The 21,860-nt window shown below is 45.4% G+C and overlaps 1 protein-coding gene and 1 long non-coding RNA gene across 2 annotated transcripts; one reads left to right on the top strand and one right to left on the bottom strand.

The window, feature by feature from the left end:
* Nucleotides 1–323: 323 nt before the first annotated feature.
* On the bottom strand, nt 324–21,189 carry LOC133953170 (girdin-like). The gene is made up of 29 exons (XM_062386964.1): nt 21,127–21,189; nt 20,955–21,046; nt 18,725–18,830; nt 16,247–16,316; nt 15,669–15,727; nt 15,431–15,514; nt 15,118–15,258; nt 14,810–14,991; nt 13,276–13,357; nt 12,113–12,271; nt 11,843–11,989; nt 11,541–11,685; nt 10,049–10,723; nt 9,748–9,953; nt 9,451–9,645; nt 8,909–9,036; nt 8,667–8,808; nt 8,422–8,595; nt 7,650–7,811; nt 7,235–7,512; nt 7,004–7,147; nt 5,895–6,081; nt 5,640–5,785; nt 5,319–5,411; nt 4,465–4,670; nt 3,634–3,714; nt 2,505–2,732; nt 2,264–2,329; nt 324–1,972 (listed from the first exon to the last, which is right to left on the bottom strand). Exons 1-29 carry the CDS (start codon nt 21,187–21,189, stop codon nt 903–905), a joined length of 5,511 nt encoding a protein of 1,836 aa, XP_062242948.1. The 3' UTR covers nt 324–902.
* Nucleotides 5,927–21,515, top strand: LOC133953171 (uncharacterized). Its single transcript, XR_009920669.1, has 4 exons — nt 5,927–6,065; nt 14,812–15,013; nt 21,131–21,267; nt 21,380–21,515. It is a non-coding gene; the product is annotated as an uncharacterized LOC133953171 (long non-coding RNA).
* Nucleotides 21,516–21,860: the final 345 nt, after the last annotated feature.

Below are 21,860 nucleotides of genomic sequence, written 5' to 3'. Positions count from 1 at the left end.
AATTCTCTACCTGCAGTCCTAATATGTCACATTCAAAGGAACATGAGGCCACTGTGATCATGACCTTTGACCTTCAGGCAACAAAATCTAATCAGCTCATCTTTGATGACATCCCCTCAAGCTGAACGGATAGAGAGACAGACAGACAGATCGACAGACAGACATCCCAAAACAGTGTGGACGCATTCAAATTATATTTCTTTATATAATAATAATACAAATAATAATAACAAGGATTATATAAATGTGTATTCTAAATAGATAAATAAAATATGGCAGGTAGGTAAAAGACTGACAATGCAAATTAATATTTTACACAGAGGGTTTATTTAAGGGAAAATAGCATTCAGGGAAAACATCCTTTGTTTTCTTTTTGTTTAAATAAAAGATTTATACATTTTCCCTCAGGCTTTCAATTCAGATCTAATGGAAACAAAGCAAGTGAAAATAAGTTAAAGGTTCGTAGGGACATAAATAAAGACAGCAGACATGAATATGAAAAACTTTTGGCAAACACAGCTACATATGACAGTAAAGAGTCTCACCAGAGTAATTAATCAAGGGCAAAACAGGATATATAGATTTATAATGGAGAACCTGTGCAAATAGAAACTCAATACTGTGAACTGCTGAGGAGTATGTCACTTAGGTGTACTGTACGACCTATATAAAGTAAAACCTGGTCGTGTAACTAAAGTAGTGTGATAGAAATCTGAAACAAAGACATCTAAACACATTTTTTTTCAACACAACAATTAAGATAACTAAACTCAGACAGTGAGTGGAATACAATTCCTCTACAATGACTTATATTGTGTGCTTCGATCGATGAAATAAAATGAGCCCTTGCAGCCTCCTGCTCTACATCAATGACACAACATTCTATGGTGTGATAGCTGCCTTCATGCGATTGTGAGCGGTTCGTCCTTCTCTTCCTTCCCAGCAGCCTGTCCTACATTTTGACTCTGCTCATTATCGACCCCGAGCTCTGTCCGTGGTTTGTTGTGAGATGTCTCCTGGCTCTCGCCTGGACAGTTCCTCACCAGAGATGGACTGAGACAGAGGAAGGTCTGGTTGTCAGGCGCATCCAGACCTGTTGTAGTCGTGACCACGGAATCGCTGAAGATGGTGTTGGAGAAGACGGAGTTGAACGTGAACGAGGAGCCAAGAAGTGACTCCTGCACGGGGGATTTGGGACAGTCAACAACAACCGCTGGGTCTCTGGGAGGTTTGACAGGAGGAACTGGTTCACTGTTTGAGTCTGGGTGTGGTGGTTGATTACTACTCGATGTTTCCTCTTGATTATTTCTCTCCTCTAAAGCCTGGGCTTGGAGCCTGCTAGTCTTGATGGTCACCCTGCATTCGCTGTTGACACTGGAGCGTCGGGAGGAGCCCTCTGCTGTGGATATCACACTGCTGGCGCGAGGGAGACTTTTGGGTGACCCTGGCCCTTTCAGCCGGCCCTCTTTCCCCACAGGCGTGGAGAAGCAGTTGAGGCACCCGGACATCGAGGACGCCTTCCCCTGAACATACAACACCGTGATTGGTGAACAAGCTATGACTCGGGTGGTGTCCACTTTGCTTGAGCTTGATTTAGAAATCCCACTGAGCCCTGTGTTCGTTTTGACTGCTCCCGCTGAATCTGATGAGCGACGAATCACTTTGCCTCTTGACCCCTTCCGGATGCACTTTGTGCCCCTGGTGAGCCAGAAGTCCTGTGAGAGCCCAACATCTCTCTGTCTCGGTGCAGCCTGGAGATCTGAGCTCTGATTGCTAGTGATGGGCATGGTAGAAGCTTTGTCCTTGTGTTGGGGGGTGGAGGTAGCGCTGGGCGGCTGGTGGGAGGGGGACGAACGGCGTGAAGGGGGGTGCTGGATAGGGCTGCTGCCGTTGGACCACGGCTCGTTCTCAAGACTCAGGCTGAACTCACCGCTGCTCTCGCTGAGGGCGCGACTCTGGGCGCCGTTCAGAGCTGGAAGTAGAGGATGGTGCTTTTGTAAGAGCCACAGTAAAGTTTATACCAATACCACATTTTCACTTCATGCCAACATCTGCCAACTGCATCACACACACTATTATTAATGACCAACGAGGGGCAGCAGAGTCAAGCCTTGCACTACCAGTTGTCGGCCTCTGTGCTGAGCAAAGAGATTAATATAAAACAAGGTCATGATTGCGATTTGATGGATTTACTCTATTTCCTGAGCTGGTATACATCTGCATGCCGGCTGAATCCTCTAAATGAGAGTCCACAGGGCTTTACCGTGATTCTGCAGCTCATCGTTGTCCTCAAATCCAAGTGGCACAGCGCTATCGTTTGAATCCTTGTCTGTGGGGCAAACAAATGTGATCACTGCAAGGATCTAAGTGTTGTCTCTATATTTTAAATTTAAAAAAAGCATATGAAAAGAGCTGCGTGTGCTCTCCTCCCCTCTGCACTTTGCTCTAACATTAAACTAATGGAGATGACACCAAACAAAACAATGGTTCATGGATGCCTCTACCTGTCTCCCACAGCTCGGGAACATCCCGAACAGTATCTGTGGTGGTGCTGGGAGGGCCCGACGATGGTGGAGTGGTGGGATGGTGATGGTGGTGAATGGACAACATGGAGGTGGTGAGGGATGAGGTCAGTGTGGCCTTCCTGTCCCGCTCCACATCAGCCTCTGACCCTTCCAGCTGCTGTGAGCCGTCGACCCACGAGGCAGCGGGAGAGGCCAGGCTGCTCAGGGCTGCGTTGTTGGAGTGAGGAGGGGAAGAAGGCGGTGAGGTGGACGAGGGAGGCGGTCGTTAGGTGAACAGGTCATGGAAGCTATGAGGTAGTACATGGATGTCCTGCTACAGTAATCTAAAACTCTTGTTACCTCTGCCTAGGAGGTCATGTTTACTGTGCTCGCTTGTTTATCCGTCTGTTAGTTGGCAGGATAACACGAAAACAACTCAACATTTTATAAAGAAACTAGGTTGTGGTATGGGACTGGAGCCGATTTACATTTAGTATGGATCCAAATCAACGGGCCTAAACATTGTAAATAGAAAATCTTTCAACATTTTCCTTAATTTCTCAGAGATAAATTCATGTATCTTGGTGATACATGATAAAACCAGGCATGTTTGGGGACTGATATTCATGAGTGTGCACAATATGATGCAGATCCTGATCAAATCTTGATGTAGTGAATCTAAATATGGTTTTACAAGGAGACTGTTGGGCCTTGGTGGAGGTTTTCTACTAAGTGCTTTGTAGTTTTATATTGTTCTATTGTATCTCTTGCAGTTCCAGTGTCGTCCTGCAATGCAGAGTTTCTTTGACCTCCATTGCTCCAATGAAATACCCAAATCTTTTGTAAAGAGAGCCAGAGCTGGGCTTACAACTGTGATACTCAATTCTATAAGATCATGACAAATATTTTCAGTTAGTGGGGTGAAATGAGGTTGGTATGGATGGACACATTTAACATATGACTTCTGATTTCAAACCTTACTGATAATCCTACATAAGTCAGTGTTATGTTAGCAGCAGTAAGCTATGTGATGGAAGATACAAAATTGCAATAAAGCATAACCACTGCAGTATAATGAAGTTAGGGGCTAAACAAAAGGCTACAGACACTCGACCATAGTCTTTCTTACACATGGATCGACGGAAGATGGACTTGACCTTGTCTCTGTCCTTCAGCCTGTTCCTCATACGGGGAAACATTTTCACTGTGGCTTTATTTTCACGGCAACAAACGGGCCACATGAGCAGCGGGCAGAGAAGATGGTAGGGAGGGGATGGACGTGAGCCGAGAGACAGAAAGAGAGAGAGGGTGAGAGAGAGAGAAAGAGAGAGAGAGAGAGAGAGAGAGAGAAAGAGAGAGAGAGAAAGAGAGAGAGAGAGAGAGAGAGCGAGAGAGAGAGAGAGATTATAATTTTGGGAAGAAAAAGACAAGGGATGGGAGGAATCAGGGGGTATGGAGGGGAAGAAATACACAAAGACAAGTGAAAGACACAGGGAACACGTTACTGCTGAGGAATGTTCACACACATCATGCATCAGGAAGAATGGCAGTTTGGACATGACAACATTTGTTGGCTGTTCAACACAATGAACACAATGCAACGCTGACATGATTTCTCTGAACGATTAGCACACTGACCAGATCTTCACTAGGATCTCATTTGAGTTTATCGATGGAAAACACAATTTAAAGGGATTATTACATTTTTGCTGTTAATTTCTTAATCTTTTGTTGACATAAAATACTTGCTGCTTTAATTAAATTACATCGGTGCAAAAACAAATTAATTTAATTATAGATTAATCTAAAAATGTTTGCATCTCCCTAAAAAATGTAGGGGGGATATCTCCTGAATCTTCGCTCCCAGGCTTGGATGATCTTACTTTGCGGTCTGTGTATGATGCAGTGAAGGGGGGACTTTACATTGAGAGATGATCTGGTAAAACAAGCTCACACTTACTGTTGTTACGTTTGGGTGAGATGGCATTGCCCGCTGAGGTGCAGGCCGAGCCGCCGGAGCCATCAGAGCTGAGGAAGGAGCTGCTGTCGTGACAGGACAGGTGTGGCTCACCTGAGTGTGTGGCCATGGGGGGCTGCTCTAGTCCATGCTCCCGGCTATTGGACTTCATCAACTTCTTCAGTTTGAGGGTGATCCAGTTTCCACGCCTGCGGAGGAGCAGAGATACAAGAGGAATAATGAAGAGTGAGACACAGAGGACATCCACGGCAGGAGCCAGGCTGGTCCAAAGAGAGACACTTCTGGCATCAGATGCACAGGCACTATGAAGAGGTGAATTAGACAAACTGAAATGAATATTAATGACCACGATCAGGGAGATTATTGTCCGCTTTTCTCGTTTGCTTGTTTGTAAGCGAGTTTACACTAAAGATACGGGACTGATACCATGAAACTAAGTGGTAGGATGTGGCATTGGTCAGGGAAGAACCCATTTTGGGACAGATCTGGAGAGGGGACAGATCTAGCAATCATTTTAAAATGAATAAAATGTATGAAATTTGGTACAGCTTGAATTTAAGGGGACTGTTGGTAAGTGCTCTACTGAGTGTCCTTCTATTATACATCTCTGAAATTTCTCTAAGATCTACATTTGTTTTATCATGTTGCAGCTCAGTGTTAGCCGCAGTAGGGAAAAACCCTAACCCTAACCTGCTCTGCACAAAACAGCCGCCCGAGAAAGCCCGCAACTAGCTGGTGTCCCTCCACAGTCATTCATAGACACAGTCAGTAAGTAGTTAGTCATTAGTATTAAGGGTAAATAAAATATGTGGTCAACAGTGTTATAGGAGACTTACCTGCGTGGGGGCGAAGGCTCGTAGAACTTGTACTGGTCCATTATCTTTTCCTCCAGCTTCTCCTTCTGCCTCCTCAAATCATTAAGCTTGTCACTGAGCAGAAACATGCAGGGAGAGAGAATAGATAGATCATCAATCATAACTTTGGGCCTGCTGTTGTGGTGTTTTTGGCGTCGTAAATGTTGTGCGCTAATCTGCCTGCACGTATGAAACAGTGAGTTTTATAACAAAATAACATGATCTGCTGTAAGTGTCTACAGCGGATCAGGTCGTATTTGATGCTACATTATCTTGTCCCTGTGTTGGTAATGATTTTCTTACATATACTGTCGCTCTTCAACATGAAACAGATCCTTGCTCTCCATTGTCTGCTCCAGCAGCGTTCGATTCTGCAGCATCACCGTCTCGATCTGGCCGAGCAGGTGACGATTCTCTTCCTCCAGGTTTCCCTTTAACTGGCTCAGCAGCTGAAACGTCACACAGACACAACATGTACAAATGGAGCAGGCATACAAAGGATTATGGGATTAGGGGCAGTGCGCCACACACCAGCGTGACGGGCTGCGTGTCTCGTACCTCACACTGGTTGTTGAGTTTTGTGTAGGTGATGTCCAGCTGCTGAAACTCCTTCTTGAGCTTGGAGAAGTCGGCCTCCAGCCAGGTGTGCTCCAGCTTGGCCTCGTTCAGCTGGCTCTTCAGCTGCTTGTGATCGGTTGTCAGCAGCTCGTTGTCGCTGAGAAGCTGCCGGTACGTCTGGTTCAGCCTTGAAAACAAAGAAGAACGGTGATGAGAAACTATGCTTGTGCTTTTGTTTAGGTGTCAACAACTGCGCAGTGTCTTGCCATGACAATAAGGTAAGTTGTATTGAGCTGTGTTACAATTCAAGGGTCACCCGGCTGAACTGAAATGAGATCTATACATGAGGTCCTGTCTACAGGGGGATTCCGGATTGGTGTCCCCAGCTTGCCCCACCCTTATATCGCCAAGCAACAGAGCTGAAGTTGGACACGACACAATTATTTTATTGACCCTCGGTTCTTTAACATGTAAGATTAAGATTAAGATTAAGATTAAGATACATTTATTTTTCCCAAACACATACACAGACATGCACAGGCACACTCATGCAGGTAGGGAAATGTAACCTCTGCTTTTGACCCATCTGGTGAAGGACACACAGAGCAGTGAGCGACCATGTACGGCGCCTGGGGAGCAGATGTTGGGGGAGTAAGGTGCCTTGCTCAGGGGCACTAGACAGGGCAGGGAGAATCCTCTTGGATTTTTGGACAGATCAATCCAGGTTCGTCTTTTAGTTTTTTCTCCGTGGAGTCGAACCAGAGACAAAACCAGACACCTTTTCTGCCCACAGTCCAAGTTTCGGCCACTAGTCCACCGCCTCTCCTCTCCTCTGTGTACCATTAGCTGTTCACTTGTGTTGAAGCCTGATTCTGATAAACTGGATGTCTCGGCACTTGCTGGCTCGATTATCTCTTTGAAAAACGGTTCATCACTGAAGTGCAATGAATCCTGGGATAGGTTGGGGCCGGCAGGGATCCACCTGCTGGAGCCTATGTTGTTTAAGATGGAAGAGTCTAGTCAAGCCGCCTTGACGCAAGGCACCGGTTTTCATGTGCATTCCCTGAATTGAGACCCAGCTCATGAGTTTGTGATGTGTTCCTCCTCACCAGTCCTTCTCATCACGGAGCCTGCAACATTCAACTGCTGTTGTCTTGTGCTGCTCTTTCTCCAGGGCTATCCTCATCTGCTCCTCCCTCAGGGCTTTCTCCAGGTCTTCCAGCTTGGTCCTTTGTTGCAGCAGGCTGTTGTATCTAATAATACACAACCAGTGAACACATGAATCACAAGGGTCTCCTCCTCCACAAGGTTGACAGTTCACAGACAGTGCCTCTCCCCACCTGTCCTGCAGGGTGCGGTGCTCCAGCTCCAGTGTGCGGTGAGCGTTTTTCAGGCAGCCATGTTTGCCCATCAGCGCCTCGTACTCCATGGCCTGCCGCTCATGCAGAGCAGCCAGCCGCTCGTGATCTCGTAATAGCTGCTCGTGAACCCCACGCAGCTCCTCGCGCTCCCTTACGGCGCTGTCCCGCTCGCTCTCTGTCCCTGACTGCTGCTGCTGCAGCTGAGCATTCTGCATCATGAGGGAGGCACTCTGTGAGCTCAGCGTAGACTTCTCCACCTGGAGCAGAAGAAGGTGAAGTCAATCAGTAGTTAATGTTGAATAAAAAATAGAACTACTGTATTTCAGAGGGATTAGTGATTTCAGGAAGCTGTTAAGTATAGCTGCAAAACACAACAACTGTATTGTAATGGTACCTGCAGGTTAGCGTTGTGTGTCTGCAGAGCTGTGTTGTTCTCCTGCAGTGAGGCAGCCTGCCTCTGCAGGGCCAGGATCTGAGCCTGCTGGCTGACACACTGACTCTCCAGCTGCTTTAGTTGGGCCTGCATCGCCTGGCGCTCTGCCTCCAGTGTCGCATTCTGGAGAGGAGAGGAGAAGAAAGGAGAGGAGAGGAGAGGGGAGGAGAGGGGAGGAGAAGAGAGGAAAGGATAGGAGAGGGGAGAGGAGAGGGGAGGAGAGGGGAGGAGAAGAGAGGAAAGGATAGGAGAGGGGAGAGGAGAGGGGAGGAGAGGGGAAAGGAGAGGGCAGAGGAGGAGAGTTTTAAAGCCAAGAGTACAACTTTATGAATCTTTTATTCTACAGAGGCCCTTCTCTGGGATATATCGATATCAAACACACAATATGTAACTTCAGCCTGTAGGGGTTATTCAATCAAAACAGAATGAATGAAGTAATGAATGAAGTAATACAAAATGACAATGAATAGTGAATAGAGTGATGAATACAAACAGCTAGCTGGTTAACTGTGTAGCAGTGTGTTAGGAAAGTTTAGGAAAGCTTGCCCCGGAGGTTATAGTAGAGACGGACCAAACCACGGGTAATGCAAATATGATGCAATTAAAAGGCGACCAAAATGAATGTCTCAAAAATGAAATGTAAGTGCACAATTTCCCATCATACCGTATATAACGTATGTTATGTTATATAATGTTTTATATATTATATATTTAATTGAGGCCTGCGACTTACAGTCCTCTCCACTTCGATGAGACGGTCTTTGAGCTTCAGCAGTTCCTTGGTGGCCTCTTGGTTTTCACGCAGCCATTCACTCATCGCTTTGCTTGTCTCCGTCGGGGGGGTGGAGCTCGACGGCGTCCACTCCTCCTGCTGCCTCTGCTGCAGAGCCTCACAGCTCAGCCTCGCCTGTGTGATGGAGAGGAGTCACTTGGATCCCTAGTATCATGTATATTTTTTCAGGAGGCCTGGTGACTTACAGTCCTGAGCTCCTGGCGCAGCTTCTGGTTCAGGTGAGAGGATTCCTGTAGACGAGCCTCCAGAGTGGCCATCTTGTCCTCTTTGATCTGCAGTGACTTTTTCAAAGAGGACTCCAGCTCCGACTCTAGCATCTTGAACCTGCTGAAGTGAGAGAGAGAGAGAGAGAGAAGGGGGCATTACAACACTCTTCTTTTCTGATCACATTCCCTTTAAAGGTTGCAGGAGCTCAGTGTGTGAGCACCTGGTGTCTGGTGATTCAGCCTGATGTAGACTCTCCTCCTGGTTCAGGACCTTCATCTCCAGCTCATGGCTCAGCTGCTCCAGTTCATTGTCCCTCTTCTGGGTCTTCAGCTTCTCACTCACCAGCTCCTAAAGATAGAAAGCATACATTGCTGTGAGCTGGTGTTTACCAGTTATGGGATGTTAATTGTGATTTCTTTGGATAAGGCTTTTTTTATACCATGCTTATATTAGGACATAAAGATATATGACCAAGTTACTGTTAATGATTAGATTATTGTAACTTCAAATTCACGTGTATCTTTAATAGCTTTAAAACTATAACAAAAAAAAGATGACTTATTTGATTCAGACATTGAGGCGACTGTTTAGTAAGTGCTCTGCTGGGTGCCATCCTAGTTTTTGAATAAGTGTTTGGAGTTAGCTTGTTTGGAGTTAGGTTGTGTAAATTATGCAACCTGCAGCTATTAAAAGGAGAAACGGTGCACTATCAGTGAAATGTCATTCAGTGTCAGCTAGACAGCGTGGACATCCCACCCTCACCTCTCTGAGTGTGGCCAGCGTCCTGTGGTCGATAGCTGCCTGCTTGGTCAGTTCCCTGTTGTCTCTCTCCAGGCCTTTGACCCTCTCAGCAGTCTCCCGCAACCCCTCCACCTCCTTCACCAGAAAACGCATCTCCCTCTCCAGGCTGGCCATGCAGACGTTACTGCTGTCCAAGTTGGCTTCCTGGATCTCAGCCTGACACAGAGGAAGCAGTTTGTTCACTCAGAGGCAATGCAAGAGAAGGCATAATCCTACTTTACATGAGAAACTGACACTTTCTTGCTCCTAGAGAACAACCTGCTGGCGGAGGCGTCGATTCTCCTTCTCCAGCTGCCTCTTGTCTTTCTCCAGAGCTGTGGTCTCTTGCTCCAGAGTCTGCTTCTCGGTTTCCAGTTGTTCGAGGCGTCTCGCGGAGATCCGAAGCTCCTCTAAGGTGGCCTGCAGACTCTGGTTCTCCGCCTCCAGCTCCTGAACCTCTGCCTCCAGACGCTGCACTTTACGGTCTAAGGAGATGTATTATGGTAGAAGAAATAAATAAATTAGTAATTGTTTAATGAAACTATTAAAGTATAATTCTTATTTGATTGACAATTCGTACCAGTGTTGTCCAGAGAAGCCTGCAGCTGCTGATTAACTGAGTCCAGGACCTTGCACTTGGCCTCCAGCCTCTGTGTCTGCTTGCTGGCGTAGGACGGCCGTGCTGGCAGCCCTGTGAAGATGCTGTCGTGGCAGGGACTGCTGCTCTTTGAGCCAGGGGAGTGATCACGTGATCCCACAAAACAATGGAGCCTGTTGTGAATGTTTTCTAAAACCTCCAGATCGGACATCAGGTCTTTGAAATCCCCTCTACCTCGCTCCTCTAGCTGTCCCTTCTCCTGAGTGTGACGCTCTGGATCGTCTGTGAGGAGGATCTCACTCTGGACTCCCTCCAGCTCTACTGTATCTGCTCGCCGATGGGAGTTTGAACCTCCATTCAGAATCTGCTGTGGTGCCGTGCTCAGCGGGAATATATTAGTGTGGTTTGCTGTGTTTGAGCAGGAGGTTTGAGGCCCTGAAGGCTCGTCTGCTGATGGGGTCCAGTTGTTGGTGTCGCAGACCACCCGGTCAACCCGGTCGCAGTCACGGCACTGTCTTTGTTTGGGCCGCAGGCTGATGGTGGGAGAGGCGGCTCTCAGTTCCTCTATGGTCCTCAGGAGACTTTGGTTCTCCTTCTCCAGCTTCAGCATCTGACTGCGGGTCCTCTCACTCACCTCCACACTCAGCGTCTGTTGGCCTGTCGACAAAACACATTGTGGGAATTAAACTTATTGTCTAAGGAAGGAGACGACTGGAGATAAACAGAATGAAAGGCAAGTAGTAAACATTGAAAGATGTAGTTTGGGTTTGGGGGGAATATTTTTTTGTGGGAAAATTGCACTTTTTGTAATCAAGCTCAATTTCTGCGAGTACATTTTGTATTCCTAACCCACAGATTATGATTCTTATTATAATATGTTTGCTGTAAAAGTAATCCAAAGGCTTTTGTCAGAAAAATAAAAAAATGAATAAGTTGGTATAAAGCTCTGTGTGAGATAAACTCCTTGGTTTGACCCAGGTTTTTTATGTATGTAAAAATATCAAATAATTGGGAGCATGCACACAATTACACAATTTACACACCCATCTCCCTACCTACCTCCAGGGGCTTCATTTGAAGACCGATTGTGTGACTAGACTGTCCGATTTTGAAGGGACAGGAAAATATGAGGGACAGGGAAATGGAAAGGGACATGTGAAAGGACAGGGACACAAATGCGTCCTTTCATCCCTGAGAGACCCAAGGAATGACCCAAAGAAGAACCCATTAAATTCTGGTGCGAATATAGATCAGGGGGTAGATCCAGGATTTGTTGTTCACTTTCATTTACAGAGTGTGGAGAGTAATATATATATATTTTTTTTACATATTCGTTGATTTCTCAAAGAATAATTAATGGATCTTGATGAAAAAAGTCAAGTGGACTGATATTGATGAGTGTGTGCATTTGCTCTTCTGAGTGACCTTCTAGTTAACTTAATGTGCCATTAGTAACACTAACACTAGATATTACCTTGGGAGTTGTCAGTGGTCATGGAGAGCTGCTCTAACTCCCAGCCCAGGTGCTGAGACTCCTCCATGCTTCTCCTCTGAGCCAAACACATGGTCAGGTTCTCCTCCTGCAGCTCCTCGATGCGCCTCCGATCAGCCTCCCGCTCCTGGAGTGAAAGTATTGACTTATCAACACAGGATGTATCAGGATCACAGGATCATTCAAACAGGATGTGAGGGTCGAGTGTTGAGTTCTGAATGTTTGATATACAAGGCAACACAAAGGTTACAAAGGAGACATCTCCTCGAGTGTTGATGTCTGACCTGTTCCATATCATGAACCTGGGCCTTCAGCATCAGACTGTGCTTCTCCAGCTGGTGGATTTTATCGGAGCGTGCTCTCCAGCCTGCCAGCTGATCCTCCAGCACCTCTTTGGTCTCCTGTAGCATCCTGTTATCCTCCTTTAGCTCCTGAAATACACACATACGAAAACAAGCAACGCTCATATTTAGTGATAACTGGGTTCTGAGCATGAAAGATCTAAATACATTTATTAACATGACCTGGTACAACATAAATCAGTCTGAGTGTACCTCCACTTTGGCCTTGTAGAACTCCATCTTGTGCAGTTGCTCTCTGTAACGTCCCACCTCGCTCTCCAGCTTGTCCGCCTTGATGGCTCTCTCTCTCAGAGCGTCCAGCTCATCTCGGTAGGTGCGGGCTGCTCGCGCCTCCACAAGCAGCAGGGTGTTCTGGTGGCGGATCAGTCAGAGGACGGATTTATAGCAAGAACCTCAGCTCAAAGTAAACGTAGCTCTGCAGTGTTGAGTAGTCTTTACTGTGGGAAACCTTTTTGACCTGGATGGGATTAATCAAGTGTCTCTCTCTATTTAAAATTACACTTATCAATATTTGTATACAAACACTGGATCAAGTGACTAAATCTATATAAATATGTGGAAGTGCCAGAACACGGAGAATTATAACCTGGAAGTCAGCCTGTTGTTTTGGTTTAAAGATTTACAGATTTGCTGTTTCAGTTCAGTTCATTGACATTTAATTTCACATTAATCTGCGAACCAGCCAAATGTTTTTCTCAGAGGTTGGCGAGGACCATAAACTGAGCTCTAACTCTATTCATATAGCACTTACCAAACACTCAATACCCTTAAAGGTACAAGTTGCATCCTCTCATTCACGCACACACTCGTACATTTTGCCACTTTGAAGTGCAGTGGAGTAGCCAGGGATCGAACAACCAACCTTGTGGTTGGATGACCCTGTCGAACCCCCTGAGCCACAGTGATGGCATGGAATTCACCAGGTGGCCGGAAATATAATATTTAAAGTATATGACATTGCATTTGGTGGATGTATAAATAGGCATTTGTATGGGAGCACATTTTCTGTTTGCTGGATTGTGAGCTAATTCAGCTGCTCCCCAAGTGGCCAAATGATTACTGGTGCTTTAATTTCCATTAAATACTTCACATATTAACCATGGTGACTATAGTGCAGCAAAACCTCAGCCACATGACTTATACTGTGAATTCAAATTGAGATTTCCTGTTCAGACAAATCCATATGAGCTTTGCTGAGAGTTCAGTGGCTTAAATTTGCAGCCATTAAGCTCTGCTCTGCAGCAAAGTTTGGTGTTCATTCATCTGAATTTAAGCTGCTGTGGGGTTCAGGAGGTTAGTGTGTGTCCCCGTCACAAGGAGCTGCAATCTATTCTATTTCTTGTCTGACTTCAAACCTCTTGCTGGATCCTCTTCAGCTCCGACTCCATGTTCTCCAGCTCATGTCGACAGTCCAGCATCTGCTCACTCTTTTCCTCTCTGGTGGGGTCAGGCAAGCAAGGGAGAGGGACATGCAAGTGAGCAGGTTAGTGTGCACTACTTACTGCTATAGTTTTATTGATATTTAAGTTCATGGAGAAAGCACACATGCATTTTCAATTTCAATTACTCCTACAAGATAACAAAATATACATTACAAGTGCTACAACATGATCCTTCTCTGTAAACCCCATTTAATTTCATTTTAAACCACTACCTTTAGAAACCAATGCTATCAGAAAGCTATGGCATACTCAGATGTATAGAGTATATGTATAGTAATGGTTGTAAGGACAGGGCCATTCAAAGGCACAGTCCAGCCATACTTGATGCTTTAACTGATATTGTGTTTGCTCAGAGGCAACAGTGTGTGACTCAGAGCATCACGACAAGAGAGGACAATATAGCACAGAAGATGGGGATGGAGGGCAACGATGGACCGGAGATCTGGATCGGATCATGGGTTAGAGAGCGTGTGTGCATGTGAGTGTGAGTGTGTGTGTGTGTGTGTGTGTGTGTGTGTGTGTGTGTGTGTGTGTGTGTGTGTGTGTGTGTGTGTGTGTGTATGTGTGTGTGCAGTATGTGCAGTAACGCAGAGGCAATGTGGGTCAGTGTTAGTGCACAGCCATGGAACCTGCGAAGCCGGCAGTAATGTGGGCCAAGCTCCCCGGGGCTTCTCTTATCCTGTAGTATCTCTCACTCTCGCTCTCTGCCACTCGTTCACTCTGTGCTGGCACGTCCCCAGAGGACCGGCCACCTCTTTAGCAATTAATAACCAACCACAAGAGAAACTCAAACCATCACTACCAGTCAACATTTCACTGCAGTGATAGACAATTCTGGACAGTAAAAAAAGGATTGCCGGTGAATTGCAGGACACACCAATTCATGGAAGAAAACCTGATCATTGAGGTTTAATCTGAAATGTAGCATAACATTAATGCCTTATTCTCTATCTTGGTGGGTTTTAATCATATTTTCTGTGAATTAACTTGAGATAATCCCAAATATCACCATTTGGCACAGATATGTCCCAAAGCACCTTTTAGAAAAGGCTGATCTGTTCATCCCTGCTAACGTAGCCACTCGCTTATTTTGCTTGATGGTTCACATGTTTATTGATTTAATATATCACTTACATGATTTTCCTGTGCAGGTTGTAAATCATCAACATATCAGTCTACAGCTTTAAAAAATATTTTTAAATGTAATTCTTATGCTGAAAAGTATACTTTCCTCACATGATTTGCATTGTATTTAGATCTTAGTATTTTTTCCTATGCTCTGGTATGTTTGCAGTGAAGGAGGTATTTTTTTCTCTTCTCCTGTGTAGATTATATATTAACCTCATAACCCCAAAGAGAATGTTATGCTTTATCCCCCTGATCACTATCTCCTTTATTTGTAATGTATTTTTTCCTTGTTTTTCTTTATCTTCTCCTTGTTACTCACAGTTCTTGTCTGAGTCGTCTGATCTTGGCCTTGGAGTCAGCCAGCTCCACCGCCAGGTGTTGCTGGGACCCGGCCTGCTGCTGCTGCTGAATGCTGGGAGAGTAGCTGCCGGACTGTGGGCTGGAGGGGCTACCGAGCAAGCTAACCACGCCTTCCTTCTCCTGCATCAGCTCTGCTATAGTCTGCAGAGAGGAAGCAGAAGAGGTACGCAAGATGGCATATACTGTAAATCAATAACCAGTTTCTGATATACATCAGAGCATGACAAATGAATGTGCAAAACCCCCCAAAACATCCAATAGGGATACCTCCAGGTGGGCGTCCCTCTGGTCCAGCAGGTGTCGGAGGTGCTTGGCCATGTTCCTTGCTGCGGCCTCCATCTCATCTGGGTTAATGTCACTCGACTCCAACCACTGCAGATCCAGCATGTTCTCCTGACTGTGGGTCAACTAATCAGCAGAAGAGGGGAAGGGGGACGAAATGATTTGGTATGAACGAACAGTTTCTTTTCCATCAGCAGGGACGTTATTTGACCTTCACTGCTGTGGAACCAGTCCACAGTGTTCTTAATTGTCCCACACTCCCGCCCCAACAACACACAAACTGATTTACGGTAAATACCTCCTGAATATGTGCAGCTATTGCTGCTCTTGTGACAAAGTCAAGCGTCTGGATCCTCTCGATGTATTCGTCTTTCCTCTCACACTGAAAATAAACATGGAAATTCATTGGAACACTTCGATTTTAAGTAAATTAGCTCTTGTTCTGGCTTCAAGGTGTAAAAAATAGGTCGATATAAAAACAAAAAGGACGAAATGTGATTCCAGACTGATATTGAATGTCAGTGAGTCTTGTTTACCTGGACTGCACATCCCAACAATAACAACAAGAGCCTCTTCATTTCCTCCAGACTTTGTTCTGTGGAGAGTAAAAAAAAAAAGTTAATTATGTGACATAAATTGAATCAGATCGAAGTCATGTGAGCTGCAGGCATGGATTGTAATTGATCAGAGCACTGGCTGGTGAATGTGGGTCACCACTTGCCAAAGCCTGACCATCACAAGCCAGCGTGGGGATCAGGCTGATTGCGTGCAACAGAACTCAACGTGTATCAGAAAGAGCTGAAGCTGTCTGCGTGTGAGGAAATACTGAAACTACTTTCCAGGTGATTTTCATCACTTTGTAGAAACAAAAAAGATATTCATCCTTTTGTTTCCTAGATAATAACATTTACACTACTCTTTTGCTGTTTGTCTCACTGAAAAGGTTGTTTTCATATTTCAAATTGACATATGGACATATCATGTTAAATTTATCTCTTGATTTTAGATAAATCATGTGAAATCAATGGATGTTGTAATGAGTATAGACAAATCATACACTGAGTTGGCAGTTCCCATAAACAGGAGAGATAAGAAACACTTTAAAGGAGCATACCACAGTACGGAGTCCTGCCAAGCAGCAGCACATTTGGCAGAGGTATCATGATTAACTGTCTCAGATTATCCTGCAAAAAAGGAGAGAACAGAAAGAGACGAGGGAGATGGGTTTAGAAAAAGGAAGATAAGCAGATTTCGGCCAAACTGAGCAAAGTAAAACATTTCTCTTTTCTTGGACTCCGGCCAAAGCGCCTGAAAGGACAGGAGTGTATGTATGTACCGCACATAGCAGCTGCTCCAAACATGTATAGAGGCCCAGCCAACAAATGAACGGGTGCTCTGAATGGCTGGGTGACAGAGCCAGTTTCCTTGGTGCAGCGGTAAAATCCACCAAAACTGTTTTAAGTTCTTTGTGTTAATGCATTGGTATGTGGTGTCATCATTTAGCCTGTGATGCACTGCAGATATCCTCATCCAGCAGTCATGTCTAGCCGGGTCCGACACCCGAACAGCAGAAGTGTGACGGTCATGGAGCTTCAAACATCCTCATCTTTTCCAAGCTTAAGTGCGATTAAAGCATGTGGAGCTGAGAGCGAGTCCCTGGTCTTTAGAGGTATTAGAGAATAGAGATTATAGGAAACGGCGTCTTAAGATAAAACCAGTATGCACCTTTAAATCCATCAGGGATGCACACACTTGCAGTAGATTTCGGATTTAAAAGTTTGGGTGATTCACTTCTCATCTAGAAAGAAAATTTGAATTTGTCCAATAATATTTACAACAGAATAACATCTCATCAGCCACATCTGTTTTTTGTTTTTGCAAATACTTGCATGATAAAATGCTAACCTTAGATAATGAACATAGTTAACCACATTATTACTCCCCCTACCCTCTGGAACATTGGCATGTTAGGCAAAACTAGATTGGAACGAATGGACGGGGTCATTTTAATCACCGGCCTTCATCTACAGCATTCTTCCTATCAATTGACTTGGTTGAGATGTTAATTTTATTATTTATTATTTTTTCATGATTGATGAGGGACGACAATAAAGGAAATCTTAAATAAATGTCCCACATCCAGTCACAATCCTGGATTCAGTCAGGTGCACATTTAAGTCCTTCCTTGTTTACTGTTAGCTCTTGAGCTTTAAGCAAAGCCACACATCATTGAATATATTGTGAAAATTGACACATAAAAATGATTCAAACATTTTCATATTTATTGTTTGTATTGTCTGTGTGTCTGTCTGTCTGTCTGTCTGTCTGTCTGTCTGTTGTCCATCTTTCTGCCTGTTTGTCCGTCTGACTGTCATCCATCATTTTGTCTGCCTGCCTGTATGTCCGTCCATCTTTCAGTCCTTCTGTCTATCTGTCTTTTCTGCCTGTTTCCTGCCTGTCTGTATCTGTCTGTGTCCTGTCTCTCTGTCTGTGTGTCTCTCTGTCCTGTCTCTCTGTCTGTGTGTCTCTCTCTGTCTCTCTGTCTGTGTGTCTCTCTCTGTCTCTCTGTCTGTGTGTCTCTCTCTGTCTCTCTGTCTGTGTGTCTCTCTGTCCTGTCTCTCTGTCTGTGTGTCTCTCTCTGTCTCTCTGTCTGTATCTGTCTGTGTCCTGTCTCTCTGTCTGTGTGTCTCTCTGTCCTGTCTCTCTGTCTGTGTGTCTCTCTCTGTCTCTCTGTCTGTGTGTCTCTCTGTCCTGTCTCTCTGTCTGTGTGTCTCTCTCTGTCTCTCTGTCTGTGTGTCTCTCTCTGTCTTTCTGTCTGTGTGTCTCTCTGTCCTGTCTCTCTGTCTGTGTGTCTCTCTCTGTCTCTCTGTCTGTGTGTCTCTCTGTCCCGTCTCTCTGTCTGTGTGTCTCTCTCTGTCTCTCTGTCTGTGTGTCTCTCTGTCCTGTCTCTCTGTCTGTGTGTCTCTCTGTCCCGTCTCTCTGTCTGTGTGTCTCTCTCTGTCTCTCTGTCTGTGTGTCTCTCTGTCCTGTCTCTCTGTCTGTGTGTCTCTCTGTCCTGTCTCTCTGTCTGTGTGTCTCTCTCTGTCCCTCTGTCTGTGTGTCTCTCTGTCTGTGTGTCTCTCTGTCCTGTCCCTCTGTCTGTGTGTCTCTCTGTCTGTGTGTCTCTCTGTCATGTCTCTCTGTCTTTGTGTCTCTCTCTGTCTCTCTGTCTGTGTGTCTCTCTGTCCTGTCTCTCTGTCTGTGTGTCTCTCTCTGTCTCTCTGTCTGTGTGTCTCTCTGTCCTGTCTCTACGCTGTGCTCTACCCTCGCTGCTGTGCAGATTACACAGATGTTTACACGGCTGATATTTAAGCCATGCATCTTAAGAAGAACTAGTTGATCTGCTGGGACACGCGTGCCCCCGACTTCCCCGACGTGCGCATGCGTGATCCGATGTGTGCGTGTGGCAAAGTTGAGGTCGAAACATCTGAATCGAATGTTACGATATCATAATCCGGCATGGAAAGCTTAGCTGCCCTGTAGCTCGGGTGCATTGTATAACACTTTATATATGGCTGACAAAAACCAGATGGGGAGAAGGTCCAAAACTCACCAGATAATACGTCTTGATCTGCTGGACGAGAAAGTTCAGGTTGTGGATCCTCAGACTGGGATCCCTGCTCAGGTTGTTTGCCCCCTGGGGAGTAGCTGAGGGGTTTCTGAAGATGGGACACAGTACCAAGACATTTTACTTGACATTTCAGCTAAAAGACAAACACAGATACATGGTTGTCAGTGGAATGGGGTGAACGGAAGCTGGCACAAGGCTTGGCCCAGACGTCACCATGAGAACATGTATGAGTTCTCTGTTCATTCCTAACTTTAGCCTGAGTGACGTCATTCCTTTAAGGAGCGTTGTCCAGTCGAATGGGACTGTTCACTCCACAGAAATGCCTCAGATGGATTTTTGGGTTTGTTGGCTATTGAGCCCACTGTCGACTGACTTAGAGCTGTCACATCCTGAAGCTGAAACATCAGCATTCATGGGCCTCGCTGCAAATATATGGGTCAGACTTCAGCTTGTTGCCAAGGAAAGGAGAGCCACAGCATGTGAAAGATTTCAAAATGGTATAAAAAGACCAGTTAACTGCTGCTCTATAACTGTTGTTCTTTTTTGTTTAATGGTTTATTTTTTACTATTGATCACATACACACATCTTTTGATTTTACTATTATTCTATGTCTATTGGGATACACACGTTATCATTCATTCTGAGTCAAACATAGGTAATAATTTAGTATTTCACATCAGTTTTGTATTTTCTCATTTTGAGAAATTTTATATTATTTGAAATGTTTCAGAATATATTTTTTAAACTGTACCGAATAAAGACAGGCAACGAGCTGGCACTGCTGGTCTCCTTGTGGACCAGACAAACTGGACGTGCGCCTGTTGTGGCCAACTTGTTAAATAGTAAATGTGGCTAAAATTTCCCAAAACAAACGTGAGCCTTTTTGGGCGAACATGTGGTGCTCTACAGAATGTGAGATCTGACAGTGAACCTAAAGTGGCCCATTTGGTGACTGGTGATTATGGCTCAAAACAAAACAAATCCTTTGGATGACATGTGGTATTGCTATGGTTTAGGCTACTTTTGGCCCGGATCTGGCCAACAGGAGCAGACCGCTGCAAGTGCCATCATTCCACACTGTACTTAGGCCGGATGACAATTCAATGTGGGCAAAATATGGTCTAAAACAATTTGACTAAAGATCTAAGTGAAAGCCTGCACACAGAGAGAAGCTGTAGCGGCCCTGTTCATCTATCTTTTCAGTCTGCCAGTCTTTGGAGCTGTTTGTCCGTTTTGCCCGGCCCATCTGTGTCCCAGAGACCAGCAGCACCGAGGCCCTTAATCCCAAAGGGTCTCCCAATCCAAGAGATTATCCCGCCTCTCCCCCCCTCCCCTCCGATCGGCGCAGCATTTTTTCTGTGATCCTGGGGGGGATAAGTGGGATGAATGGATACTACAGACTTGGGGTGGCTAGACGGCGTTATCCACAAGTGCTTTGGGTCATCAGTTTCTTTTAACCCTTTTTTTCACAACTGCTCAGTTTCAGTTAGGATTCGACAACCGACATCTGAAGTGTCTTCAGATGTTGGTTGGCTCAGTGGCTCAGTGGCTGAATGCAGGGGGTCTCGTCTTAGACGCAACTGCAAACTGCCAGATGAAGATGATGCTGGAGCTTGTTTGTGTTGAACAGAACATAAGGCAAATCATAATCTCTTAAGTAGCATCTTGACAGTATGATGTCCCCCGTGTCCACATCCTCATCGCACACTGTCTTTCTTCAACTTTTATGCTAACTCTGACATATTTTTGGAAAAGGTTTAACCTGTAAGTCATGAGGAAGTTACGTTCAAAGACGGCAGCAGACGACAAAGATCCTCTTCATCACCATAGAAATGAAAAAGCAGGTACTGTTGGCGTCTGGATAAGAATGTTTGCAGACACTTGATTCTGCATCAAAGCTGAGACAGACGAAGATGAAGAAGACACCAAACCATCATCATCATCATCAAAATGAAAACAACTTAGTTTGATGGTGTGGATTTGAACCATGGACGCTCTGACTTGTCCACCCAAACCTCACTGTGAATCATAACTTCATGACAGATGTTATGCCGAATCTGCAACAGCCAGCAGCTTCAAAACACCAGCTACTAATCTGAAATATCCATCTGGACTCTGTTCATCACAACCGAGGCTGGTAGATGTGTAGAACGAGCTGTGAGAACATAAACTGACACGAGGGGACTCACTGAAATCAAAGCAACGACTTACATTTGGGTCATTATGTCGTTCAGAAAGACCCCGTCCAGTAATTCAGAGAAGTCCAGATACATGCCCCCCTCATTTGGCACAAAGGTCTTCACCTGTAGCGACAGAAAATACAGATGACAGGGAGACATCACGGTTGAGCAGGAGATGAGAGTTGTTTTCTGATTGGACTTACCCAGGTGACAAGTGGGCTGAGCATGAACTGGTCCAGACAGGGCAGAAACCCTCCACTCTCCATCCTGGCTGAGGTTTGTGGCTGATGGATCTCAACAGATCATCCACGGAGAGCCGGCTGGGCGCTACATGTTCCTCCACAGTGAGTCAGTGTTGCACCAATCAACTCGTCCCGTCCATCTCTGTTAAACTAGAGTTGAGTATAGTTCCACTGCGGATTCAGCTTGTCTGCTTCTTTTTTTACCCACGCACAGATTCCGCCTGCGGCTTCCCCCGGGAGACGTGTCAGTGGAACCGGCGACGCGTCGATGCTCACGCAAAATCTCGCCCGCATTTTGTCCCGCAAATCAACGCACAGCCTCCACACACACACTCACACATTCATCCTCCTTGGTCCTCTGCTGCAAAGGCATCCGCTCCTCCTCCTCCTCCCCCTCCCCCTTCCTCCCCCTCCCTCCTCTCGACGCCTCTGCTCGTCACAGAAACACTCCGCACTGATGTGAGTTTTTACAAAGACAAAATACTACAAAAAAGTGAGGATTCAGCCACATATATAGATATACATATGTAGCATACAGTCCTGCATCCTTGATACAAACCGAGTCCGTCCCGTTGTTCTCGTAGTTTGGAATCCACTGCAGGAAAAGTGCGAACCGAGCCTTTATCTGTTACCGTGACGACGATGCCATCACCCCAACCTGCAACTTTTAAAGTTATTTATTTAAATCTTTTTTA

The sequence above is a fragment of the Platichthys flesus genome, chromosome 5 (assembly GCF_949316205.1).
Source record: "Platichthys flesus chromosome 5, fPlaFle2.1, whole genome shotgun sequence".
Classification (NCBI taxonomy): Eukaryota; Metazoa; Chordata; class Actinopteri; order Pleuronectiformes; family Pleuronectidae; genus Platichthys; species Platichthys flesus.
The sequence above is the reverse complement of the archived record's forward strand: the minus strand, read 5'-3'. Positions and strand labels throughout refer to the sequence as shown.